Source organism: Hemiscyllium ocellatum, chromosome 43 (assembly GCF_020745735.1).
Source record: "Hemiscyllium ocellatum isolate sHemOce1 chromosome 43, sHemOce1.pat.X.cur, whole genome shotgun sequence".
NCBI lineage: Eukaryota > Metazoa > Chordata > Chondrichthyes > Orectolobiformes > Hemiscylliidae > Hemiscyllium > Hemiscyllium ocellatum.
This window is the reverse complement of record NC_083443.1, coordinates 5,830,791-5,844,081: the sequence shown is the minus strand read 5'-3', so window position 1 is coordinate 5,844,081 and position 13,291 is coordinate 5,830,791. Positions and strand designations below refer to the sequence as shown.

Sequence of the window (13,291 nt, the reverse complement as noted above, 5' to 3'; positions counted from 1 at the left end):
CCCTCCTTGCCTGTCTCAGAGGAACAAATTTGTGCATCACTCACAACAAATGCTCCTTAAACAGTCTTCACATGTCTGTTGTGCCCTTTCTGTGGAACAAATACTCCCAATCTGTACTTCCCAACTCCTGCCTGATAATTAAATAATTAAATTAGATAATTTAATTCCCCCCAATTAAATATCTTCCCTTGGTAACTATTCCTTTCCCTCTCCAAGGCTATGGTAAATGTGAGGCAGTTGTGGTCACTGTCACCAAAGTGTTCTCCCACCGTGAGATCTGACACCTGTCCTGACTCATTGCCGAGCACCAAATCCAAAATGGCCTCTCCCCTTCTCGGCCTGTCCACATACTGAGTAAGGAAACCCTCCTGAACACACCTGACAAAAATGGCTCCATCCAAACCATCTACACAATATTGGGAAAATTGAAGTCACCCATAACAACAACCCTGCTATATCTGCATTTTTCCAAAATCTGCCAGCCTATGAGTTCTTCGATTTCCCTACTACCATCAGGAGATCTGTAGAAAACCCTCAATGAGGTGGCTGCTCCCTTGCTGTTCCTAAATTCCACCCATACTGACTCAGTAGACAAACCTTTCTGTAGCTGTGATGCATTCTCTGATTAGCAATGCTAAAACCCCTCCACTTTTTCCACCCTCCCTTTTCTTTTTAAACACTCTAAACCCTAGAACATCAAGCAACCATTCCTGCCCCTGTGAAACCCACATCACCGTTATGACCACAACACCTTAGAACCAAATACTGATCCATTCATTACTCTTATTTCTGACATTCCTTGTATTAAAGCAGAAACACTTTGTTTTATCACCTGCAAAGCTTTCCCAATAGATTCACTACATCTTGCCCCATCTTCAACTATTCCCCTCTCAGATATGTAGCTGTGGTTCCACCCCCTTGCCAAACTAGTTTAAACCCTTCCGAACCACATGAACAAATCTCCCACCCAGGATATTTGTGCACCTCCAGTTTAGGTGCAACCCTTCTTTCATGTACAAGTCCCACCTTCTCCAGAAGGCATCCCTCCCTCCTGCACCAGCCCCGCAGCCACGTGTTAAGCTGTACATGTTGACTATTCCTCACCTCACTATCTCGTGGCACCGGTAGTAAACCTGAGGTCATGACTCTACTCATCCTGCTCTTCAGTTTCCAACCTAACTCTCTTTTCAATCCCTTTCCTGGCTATATCATTGGTGCCAATATGTACCACGATTTCTGGCTGCTCACCCTCCCCCTTCAGAATCCTGTAAACTCAATCAGCGACATCCCGGACCCTGGCACCGGGTAGGCAACATACCTTCAGGGAGTCCCGTTCCTGACCACAAACTCTCCTGTCAATCTGTCCAACTATTGACTCCCCTAACACTAGTGCTTTTCTATTCTCCCTCCTTCCGTTCTGAGACTCAGTGCCAGAGACCTGACAACTATGGCTTCCCTGGTAGGCCGTCCCCAAGAGCAGCATACAAAACAGCATACTTATTGCTGAGGGGAACTGCCACAGGGGATCCTTGCTCTATCTATTGGTTCCCTTTCCTCCCCCTGACTGCAACCCAGCTGTCCTTATCCTGTGTCTAAAGAGTGACCACCTCCCTGTACATCCTCTCAATTTCTCCCTCAGCCTCCCGGATGAAGCGCAGTTCATCCAGCTCCAGCTCCAGTTCCCTAACTCGGTTTTCGAGGTGCTGGAGTTGGGTGCACTTCCCGCAAAATGTGGTTGGCAGAGACAAATCTCTACTTCTTTGTGCTTTTTTAAAATCATTTGGACTACAGAATTCCAAATGAGTCAAGATAAAAATGTTATGATTCTGAGATGTAAAAACCATCAGAATTATACAATAAAACCTGCAACTCAGGAGCAGCTGCTATGTACATGCTACTCTCTGTACTCCATAGCAGCAGAGTGTACTATCTACAAGATGCACTGCAGAAATTCACCAAAGATCCTCAGACACCAACTCCATGCTACTCTCAGTCCTCAGTAGTAGCAGCAATGTGTACTATTGACAAGATGCAGTGCAGAAATTCACCAATTCACCAGACAGCACCTTTCAAACCCACAACCTCTTCCAACTAATAGGACAAGGGCAGCAGATACATGGAGAAAGTGAGGACTGCAGATACTGGAGATCAGAGCCCAGCGTGTGGTGCTGGAAAAGCACAGCAGGTCAGGTAGCATCCGAGGAGCAGGACATTCAATGCTTTGGGCAAAAGCTCTTCATCAGGAATGTGTTTAATTCCTGATGAAGGGCTTTTGCCTGAAATATCGATTCTCCTGATCCTCGGATGCTGCCTGACCTGTTTGCTTATCCAGCGCCACACTCAACCTCAGATTCATGGGACCATCACCATGTTCACCTCCAAACTACTCACCACCCTAACTTAGAAATATATTGCCATTCCATTTACTGTCACTGGTTAAAAAACCTGGAATTCCCTCCCTAAGTGTATTGTAGGTCAACCTACAGCACAGGGACTGCATCGGTTCAAGAAGGTAGCTCACCATCACCTTCTCAAAGACAATTTCTCAACTCAAGTGACTAGCAATAAATGCCAGCCAGTGATGAAAACATAAAATGGTGCCATTGAAACAGTAAACCTCAGATACTGATGCAGGCTCTGGTAAGGAGAATCGCATTCATAATTTGGAGTCCAGTAAGGAAGTAAGTTTGCACAGATCTTATCAAAACTTGAAAAGGAAGTGAAGAAAATTTGAGAAAATAGCAGACAAATGAATTGGATAAAAGAAGAATGGAAACTGCTGGACACTGCAGAGTAAGTTAATAGGAAAGCACAGGAAATTTAGGCTTCACTTTTGCAGAAGGTTTCTCAGTAATATGGCGCAAGAAATGGGTGGCACGTTGGCACAGTGGCTAGCACTGCTGCTTCACAGTGCCAGAGACCCACGTTCAATTCCCACCTCAGGCATACTCATGTTTATTTGGAATTCTTCCTCTCAGGGCGCCCGGCCCAACAGACCCAAGTCTCGCAGTTATATGAAGGCCCTAGTCCATGTAGCCAACAGGTCTGCCTCTATATAGTTCAGAAACAGCCACCATGTCTTATAATAAAGTTCCATTTTCTGATGTACCATACTTGTAAGGAAGTCTAGGGGACATGTTCCACAACTAACCTATGTCATCCCGGTAGGCCCGAGGAATTTTCCAAGATCCAACTCATCTGAATGTTCTTCCTCACACAATATGTAAGAATATTAAACAGTTTCTTCCCTTGCTCATCTAAAGAGGGCAGATTCTGCAGGCCCAAGAGAATACGGGCAGCACAGTGGCTCAGTGGTTAGCACTGCTACCTCACAGCACCAGAGACTTGGTTTCAATTCCTGCCTCAGGCAATTGTGTGGAGTTTGCACATTCTCCCCGTGTCTATGTGGGTTTCCTCCGAGTGCTCCAGTTTCCTCCCACAGTCCAAAAATGTGCAGGTTAGGTGAATTGGCCATGCTAAATTGCCCGTAATGTTAGGGGGGGTGGGTTGGTCTTTGGAGGGTCAGTGTGGACTTGTTGGGCTGAAGGGCCTGTTTCCACACTGTAAGTAATCTAAACAAAAAGAAAGAAAAGTATATTGGCTGCAAATATATTAATTCCTGAGGCAATGTATAGATAAAGTTTCCATTATTTAAGGAGATAGCCTTGGCAAACCTATGTTGAATTAAAAAAGGTAAGCAACATAATTTTGCAGGCGTATTTGAGTATTAGAAGCTGAAACCACGTATAAAGGTCTTAAATAAATTATTCTTTTAGAGGAATTAAAAAGTTACTACCTTCCGTAATAAGAACCAATGTGAAGACCATGGGGTTGAAAACAGGCAGTAGTCATGCCTGGGATTAGAAAGTAATTAATATGAATAAACGTTTTTTCCATTACCCTCATGAATTTGTAATAGTAACAGACCACAGACCCCTGCTAGGCCTACTTAATGACAACAAGACTGTACCACCAATTGCTTCTGGTCGAACTCAGCATTGGGCCATTATTCTCAGTGCATGTAATTATGAGTTAGAACACTGTCCAGGAGGCAAAGTGGCAAATGTAGATGCCTTGAGCCAGCTCCCACTGGCAGATACGCCACGGTGGTTGTGGCGGTGGGAGTGGGGTGGGGTGTGCGTGTGGGGTGGGGTGGTGGTGGTGGAGGTGGTATCTCACCTGGAAAAGTCCATTCTGGTTTAAAACTTTCTGGACACCTTTTGGTCACTGCTAACAATATCCAACTGTGGACACAAAAAGGTGTCATCCTGGCAAAACCAGAACAGCTGATGGTGCTGGGAAAAACAAAAGGGCCATCACAACTGGCAATGAAAGGATCCAATGCGATCAGATCACTGTAGAAGACAGCATATTACTATGGGGAGCAAGAATGATTGTCCTGAGTAAAGAGTACTGCCAGATACTGGCTGAATTCTGCCAGGATCATCCAGGGGTTTCCAAAATGAACATTTGACGAGAAGTTATGCCTGGTGGTCAGGTTTGGATGCTGACAAAGCTGCATTGCTAAAACAGTGCCCAGAGTGCCAATGAGGACAACAATTATGACCAACAGCTACCCATATTTGTGGGAATAGCTGAGTAAACATTGGATTCAATGACACTTCAACTATGCTGGTCCTTGCATGGATGCAATATTCTTAGTCATTGTGGATTTCCAAAGGTGACCCAATAGAGAGGAATTGAGTGTGTTGCTGGAAAAGCACAGCAGGTCAGGCAGAAGGAGCAGGAAAATCATGAAGGGATTTTGCCCGTAATGTCCGATGCTTGCCTGACCTGCTGTGCTTTTCCAGCAACACACTCTCAACTCTGATCTCCAGCACCTGCGGAACTCACTGTCTCCCAGTAGAGAGAAATGCCCAACAGCGTATACATCCAGGACTTTAGCTAAGTTTTGAGAAGATTTGTAGCTCAGTTTGAAGTTCTGAATGTAGGTTTGCTTGCTGAACTGGAAGGTTTAGCTAAGTGTAAATATGGGAGAAAGTGAGGGCTCATGCCCAAAACATCGATTCTCCTGCTGCCTGACTTGCTGCGCTTTTCCAGCACCACACTTTCAGCTAAGTGTAAATATGCCCAGATAGAGAAGGAAGTACCACCAATATCTTTATGGAGGTAAATTTCTAATAACAATGGACCACAAAGCCCTGATAGGTTGTACTTAAAAGGGACAAGATGTTGCCGCCCGTAACTTCAGACCAAATTCAGTGGTGGGCTCTAATACAAAGCGCATACAATTAAAAGTTGGAACACTGTCCGGGAGGCTAAGTAGTGAATATGGATGCATTGAGCCACCACCCACTGGCAGATATGTCACCATTTGAAGAGTCTGCAATTGTTTTTAATTTTTTGGACGTAATTCTAGTTAGAGCTGACCATATAAAATGCAGAAAGACCCAGTTCTGGCAAAAGTGAAACAACTGGTGGTGATGGGGGAAACTAAAGGACTGTCACAACCAGAATTGAAACTTTTTTTGGACCCAGAGAGATCAGATCACAATAGAGGATAGCATGATATTATGAGGAGTAAGAGTAACTGTCCCAAGCAAAGGTCACGACCCAATACTGGTTGAATTCCAATAGGGTCATCCAGGGGCTTCCAAAATGAAGACGATGGTGAGAGATTATGTCTGGTGGCCAGGTTTGGACGCAGACATAGCTGTGGTGGTGGGATAGTATCCAGAGTCAACAAGAACAAAAATTACTGCCAGCTGCTCTCCCCACATCAATGGAAATGATTAGATAAAGCTGGATTTGATTGCAAATTGACTATGCAGATCCTTGCATGACCTCAATGTTCTTAGTCACTGTGGGTGCCCACTGAAATTGGCCAGAAGTGTATTGAGTTCATTCATCAAATGCGGGGAAGACAATAGAAAAAACTGCATATCTTTTGTCATATATGTACTCCTGGATGTATTGATCACAGATAATAGGCCATCATTTAACAGCAGGGATTTTGAGTCATTCTTAAAGTCAAATGATATTTCTCATAAAAGGACAGCTCCAGATGATCTATCATTTAATGATGTGGCAGAAAGACCATCCAAACTTTGAAAGCATGCTTAAAGAAATATCCTACAGCATGACAAGATACCAAATGGTCACGGTTCCTATTTGATTAGAGGACTATTCCACATGTAACTACAAGGATAGCTGCAGCAGAGTTGCTGATGGGGAGAAGACTCTGTTCCAGGTTAAATCTGACCTTCCCGGACATGGGACGGAGGGTAAAAAAGCATCATAGCAGGATAAAAGATTATGCTAAGCAAAAGAGACAGTTTACTTCAGGGAACGAAGTTTGGTATAGCCCTGCATGACCAAGATGCATAGCCAGCACAAAGTTGGGTCCACTGTTATAAAGCATTCAGGCAGATGTGATAATTCTGAACAAGCAAGTGGGCCATATGACAGCTGCAAACCCGCAAACAATGCACAAGCAAAATGTGCTAAACATTACTGACTGCTCTGGAACCCATAGATTCTCCCCGTCCATCAAGTATTGAAGATACCCTGGAATCAGACAGATATGGCAAATGTTACCATTTCAATACCTTTGCCACCTGAAGAGGGGAATGAACTGCTTCTGATACAAGCTATTGTGTATTACACGCTGCCTGTATCTGAAGCAGAATCAGAGGAACCTGACCCGGTGCTAAGATGCCCCAGGATGACCTACAAAAAAAAAGAACCAGCCCATGTCCTCAGACTCAGAGGGTGTGGGATGTGGTAATTGGAACAAGGATGAGAATATGAGTTCCCTGATTGGAGCTATTAATCAGGTCCAATCTGGAATGCCTAGCCGACAGATATAAGCAGATATCCTGTTTGCTCTGAGGGCTGGTTCTGAGGGAGCTGGATCAGTGTCAAAGACTCTCAATGTGTGAAGAAAGGGTGAATTAGTGACAGGATACCAGCCTCTGTGAAGTTATTTCACCCCTCTCAACTGTTTCTGTTCCGAAGAAAATGACACAAGGCTATGCAGCCCGTGGCGATGCTGCCCCTTTAACAAGGTTATGTTGTCTTGGTTTTTTTCAAGAGGGGTTGTAAAGGCAGAGGTGCCAATTTGTCTAAAAATGGTTACTTTGAGCAATGGCAGGAGAGTGGCCAGTTCTCCCAGTTCAGGTTCTTTTTTCTAGCTTGGTTTCGTTTTAGTTGGCAGTCAAACAACTGCTGGGGATCTAGAGAAGCAATTACAGTGAGAAAAAGTTTCATATTTCAACAGAGGTCTTGCCTGAACTTTCTCTCTGAAAATTCCTGCCTGTAAGAACCTCTGTTTGAATTTACTTTTTGCCAAGCGGTGTGTTTTTGGGTAGTTGCAGGGATTGGAAAAGCTTTGTTAAGTTACAAAATTGTGTTGGTTGGATTATCAAATAAGTTATTTTCAATTATGTTTTCTTTTGTTTATGTTTCATCCATAATGTTTAAATAAATTCTGTTTTAAAGCTGAGTGGTTTAACCAGCTACATCACTCCTGGAATATCCACTTTACATTTGCCTAAAAGAAAATAAAATATTAGGGTCTGGGCTACTTTCTTAAAACAGTTTGAAGGGGTCAGACCTGGTCCATAAGAAACTTCGTTTCCTAGCTCCATCCAAGGTAACATTCTGATGAATTTCCACTGTATCTGTCCTGTGAAATCGCATCCTTCCTATAGTGCAGAGTCCAGAACTAGTTTTCTTAATGTTTAATATAACCTTTACTTGAGTTCAGGGTGCAACATTTGAATGTTTGCAGATAGTGCCTAACTTGGCTAAGTAAGGAGATCCCGTCAAGGATTGCTACTCGCTTCAGTATAACAGAAACTGGCCAGCGAAATGGAGAGCAACTCAGCTGATGGAGTTCACTGCGGGGAAGAATAATATGAAGCATTTTAGAAGAACGAAGATGGAATGATAGTGTAATATAAATGACATGATGACTTTCAAAACAGTTAACAGAGAAATCTTGGTGCATGTAGATCCTTGAAGGAGCCTGAACAATGTGATTCCCCACCTTTCCCTCTGCTACATCGATGACTGTATCAGCGCCACCTCATGCTCCCATGAGGAGGTTGGACAGATCATCAACTTCACCAACACCTTCCACCATGAAGTCAAGTTTGTCTGGACCATCTTGGACACTTCCTTCCTCTTCTTGGACCTCTCCTCTCCATCTCCAGCAACCGACTCAACATGGGCATCTCCTTCAAACTCACCAAATCCCACAGCTAGCTGAACATCACCTCCTCCCAAACCCCTCCTGTAAAAATGCTATCCCTTACTCCCAAACATCCCAGGAGGAGCAATTCCATGCCAGAACATCCCAGATGGCCGCCTACTTCAAGGACTGCAAATTCCCCTCCCATATGATCAATGATGCCTTCCAGCACATCTCTTCCACTTCACACACCTCCACCCTTGAACAATCCCCCCCAACCTCAACAAGGATAGACATTTCCCAGCTACCTTCTCCCCACCTACCCTCCAATTTTTCTTTCAGCCCATTTCCCCCTCCACATTCCTGATGAAGGGCTAATGCCCAAAACCTCGACTCTCCTGCTCCTCGGATGCTGCCTGACCAGCTGTGTTTTTCCAGCACCACACGTTTTGACTCTGATCTCCAGCACCTGCAGTCCTCAATTTCTCTCTGAACAAGGTGACGAACTGGTTCACAAAAGCATATTGCTTATGCATATTGCTTACCCAGTACAAAAAGGATGTTTGCAAAATAAATGCAGTTTCATGTGTAGGTCGATCTTTGTGATCATATGAGATAGACAGGAAATAACACTTTCATTGTTCACTTGGATGAATAAATCAACTTTATCTTCCCCAACAGAAATGTTGTTTCAGAGAAATATGAAAGGTGATAGAGAGTTACTCATACTTTCCACTTGTTTTAGGAGCATTTCCTATTGCTGCAAGTTTCTTAGATTGAGTACTTGTGTTGTTTGTGTGGAAGGTAACAATAGTAAAGCTGTAGGAAAATGTTAACATGTTACAGATCATATCTGGATATTTTAGATAAGCTGGTGTGTTTTGGGCAAATTCATATGCATTTAGTTCTGTGCTCATTTTATTCTAAGTTAAATTGGTAGTTAAGTAAAAGCACAGGATTGGTTACATCACAGTTAAATCAACAAAAGAGATTTAAGTAAACTGGGAGCAGAGCTAGGAACCCTAACTCCATTGGTTTTTCAGGCAGCAATTAATGTTGCAATCATGTTGCAACTAAAACATTATATGAAATTTGTCAAGAAGTTTAGACTGAAAGGATTTAATGACCACAATTCCTCCCCCCAGGTCATAGAGATACGTCAGGATGAATCAAAAATGTGTCAAATATGATGTAACCCCAGGCTTGCTGTGCCTCAGAGCTACAAAGGATTGTGAGTTACCGAAGGTGCTGCAGGCTTAGACTTGATTAGAAGTTGTCATAGTGATTATGTGGATATTTATTGAGCAAGCACCTATGGTGTGGCCTATGTGCAGCCTTTGTAGCACAGTTCAAGAAGCTCAGCACCATCCAGTCCAAAACAATCCTCTCAATTGACACCATGTCCAAAGCCATTCACTCTTTCCACTCAGCAGCAGCAGTTTGTATCATCTCTATGATACACTGCAAAAATTCATCAAAGCTTCTCACACAGCACCTGCCAAATCCCTGACCACTTCCATTTAGAAGGACAAAGACAGCAGATATGTGGGAACACCACCACCTGCAAGTTCCCCTCCAAGCCACTCACCATCCTGACCTGGAAATATATCATTGTTCCTTCACTGTTGCTGGGTCAGAATCCTGGATTCCTCTCCTTAATGGTATTGTAAGTCTGTGACAGCAGCGATTCAAGAGGACAGCTCACTTGTCAAGGGCAACTAGGAACCAGCAATAAATGCTGCTGACCACTACAAAGCTCCCCCTCACAAATGCTTCCAAACCTTACAAATCACGGACTCTTACAAATACTCACAAAAACCCCTCAAAGCCCAACAAAGTCGTCACCCTCTGAGTGAATAAGAGAAAGCCGTGGACACACGTGTGATCATTTTTCTGCTTTATATCAGAATAGCTCAGATTTGATAATAACAATCAGCTTTAGGCGGGTTGTGTAAATCATCCCATCACAGCAACAATTCAAAACGCTGGTTGAAGAATCAAAGTCACTCTGAATCGTAGGCGTGCGACCCCAGTTACTCGGCGAGGCACTGTCTAGTTTTGCAAAGCCGAGAACCAGGGGAGATTGTACTGCCAATTTTGGTAGCTTACACACACCCCTACCTCTCCTTCCTTCCATCCCTTCATCTCTCTCTCTCTCTGCCTGTTGTTGTGTTCCTCCTATTCTGGTCTGTTAAGTTTCCTGTCTGGTTCCGGCTCTAAGGCGGGTCTGAATTGCAGTGTTTCCTGCTCCGCCTTCGATCCGGGAGCCGGCTGCATATTGCCCCGAGTTTCAGTGAAGGCGTTGCGGGCACACGGCGTGAGCAGTGCCGGGGTGCAGGGGGCAGGTACCCCCCGGGACTGGTAACCGGGTCCGCTGCATCGACAGCGGCGCACACAGACACTGTGAGATGCTGTCTTACAAATACCAGGGGGCACAAGTCAACTGTCTCTTCAAATACATCCTGTTCACCCTCAACATTATCTTTTGGGTGAGTGTGGGGTGAGGGTGAAGATGAGGAGGATGATGGGGGGGGCACTTGTGACACTTGGGGTGATTTATAGGGTTCAAGATGTTTGAATCGGGGTATTTGTGAGGGTGGTTTGTGGGATCAGGAAGTACTTTGAGGGTGGGTTTTAGGATCGGAGTGTTGGGAGGATAGTTTGTAGTACAGTATGGGTTTTAAGGTCAGGCATTTGTGAGGGTGTTTTGGGGTTGAATATTTGGAAGGGTGATTTGTAGAATCTGGGGCAGTTGGGAGGGTGCTTTATAGGGTCAGCGGCATTTGGGAGGGTGGGTTTTAAGGTCTGGGTATTTGGGAGGGTGTTTATAAGGTTGGAAGTATTTGGGAAGGTGGTTTATGGGGATGTTGCTGTGACTATCTTGGCTGTTTCCAAGGAAATATTGAAAACCCTTTCTGATGTAATGTGACTGGATGGCCAAAAGGCTTCTTTTTAAAAATTCATTCATGGGATATAGGTGTCACCGGCTAGAGGGCGGTTAAGACTCAACCATATTACTATGGATCTCACATATAGACCAGACTAAGTAAGGAAAGCAGATTTCCCCTCCCTAAATACATTAATGAACCAAATGGGTTGTTCTAACAATCAGCAATTGTTTCATGATGTGGAGGTGCCAGTGTTGGACTGGGTTGGGCAAGATCAGAAGTCACACGACACCAGGTTATAGTCCAATAGATTTATTGAAATCACGTGATTTCAGAGCGCTGCCCCTTCATCAATTGAAGAGAAACACACAGGCACAGAATTTGTGGATAGAGAAATCAAACGACCATATGAATGGTGTGAGTGCGATGTCAACAGGTCTCTTCAAGTGATCAAGAGTGTCAGACGGTGTGAGTAAAATGTTAACAGCTGAATAGCAAGTGAAGGGATGACCTATGATTTGATTATTGAGGCAGAGAAATAATTACAAAAGAATAAAAATAAACCATGTGGCTTGTCTCCAGTACCATCTTATTTTTAATTTTTAACACTAACCCTAATTGTCATGTGACACTTGTTTCATAATCATCATTAAACTCTTAATTCTAGATATTTATTGAATTCCACCATCTACCATAACAGGATGTTGTTTGGGTTCCTCAGAATGTTATTTGGATCTCTAGATTTATAGTGTAGTGATAATACTATGAGGCAATTGCCTCCCTCCTGCTACACTTCCATGTGAAATGCTATTACACAAATGTAAGCCTTTGGTTAGCATGTGAGTCTTGAAGTTGGATTAGGGATTAGCGAAATGGTGGGACATCTGTGAGAGGGAGAGCAATATACAGCTATGGGTTACTGAAGGGGATTTGTCATAAAGATTAAATCCGAAAAGAGGCTAAAAGAAATTTCAGGCTGACAGCAGAAACCATACTAATTGTGCCTAGACGCTTAATAAAGCAAAATTATGCTACACCAACAATATTACCAACCAAATAATGGCCTAACAACGTGTAATTATCCGAAGATACACAGTGAGTGTACTACGTGGAAACCACATGAGTATCCACCACCTTTGCCCCAGTTTATCAGAATAACCTTCTCTTCCTTGTCATGTGTTGATCTGACTTGCTTTTCAATGCATTGATGCAATTTGCCCCAACCACTAATTGGCGAAGCAAGTTTAACAATTCTAACCACTGATAGCAACGTGACTCCTGAATTCATTGTTGCATTCATTTATCATCAACTTAAATATGGCTTTTAGTTTTGCATTTTCCCTTCGTGGTGATGTACATTCTCTCATTTACATTCTCGACATTAATTCCTTCATTGTCTCCATGTGCTAGAAGTGCCTGGTGCCTCATTATTATTAGCTATGGCTTCATTAGAATTCAGTCAAAAGCACTTTGGTCTTGACATAGAGGATTGTAGATCAAAGACACTTGTGTGTCCATCAGCAGCAGCACTGTATTGAGGGAGTGCTGCTCTGTCTCAGTGAATGTCTTGATTCAGAAGAGATGTTAAACTGAGCTTCTGTCAAAAACCAGTAGAAGTGTTCTCCTCGGTACCCTGATTGTTTTGAAAGCTGTACTAATATGGACTTTCTGACCATTATACCATAGGGATCTTGCTGTGTACTGATTCAGTGTTATAGAAGTTATAAGATCATGAGAGACATGGATAGGGTGAATGCAGTCAATTTTATGTTCCCAGGGTCGGAGAATTGAGGATGAGAGGGCATCAGTTTATGGTGAGAAGGAAGTGGATACTTGTTGATGTAGTAACAATCAAATGGGCTTCTTTGTCTTGGATGGTCTTAGAGTCATAGAGGCATAGAGATGTACAGCATGGAAGAATCTGACTGGACAGATGTTGAATCTAAAATCTGTCATTCTGTACCCAAGACACTTCAAGTTGTTATTTTTAAAAATAACTATTACTGTATGTTTTCTGATGAATTGTGCTTTAAACCTCTGCTGTTGGTTGACAATTCCAGATGCTGCTGCATAAACAACATTCCCCTAATCCTAACCCTTCAAGCTTTTAACCATGACCAACAATTTATTTCCTCCAGTAACTGACTCATCAGTTTCTCTGTAAACAGTTTTTCTCTTGTCAGCCTGTTTAGAAATGTTAATTGTATTAGCTGATCTCTTTTGTAACATTTATTCATTGAAAGAAAGC

General features: G+C 43.2%; 1 protein-coding gene across 2 annotated transcripts in view; it reads left to right on the top strand.

Annotated features, from left to right (window-relative positions):
* The first annotated feature begins 10,388 nt into the window (after positions 1-10,388).
* LOC132834984 (tetraspanin-14-like) overlaps positions 10,389-13,291 on the top strand; it is a 63,386-nt gene continuing 60,483 nt past the window's right edge. The window contains exon 1 of one of the 2 annotated variants that reach the window (XM_060854163.1): positions 10,389-10,644. In XM_060854163.1, the coding sequence (XP_060710146.1) occupies positions 10,564-10,644 (81 nt within the window). In that variant the 5' untranslated portion in view covers positions 10,389-10,563. The remainder of the gene's footprint in view (positions 10,645-13,291) is intronic. The other variant, XM_060854162.1, reaches the window with a different exon arrangement.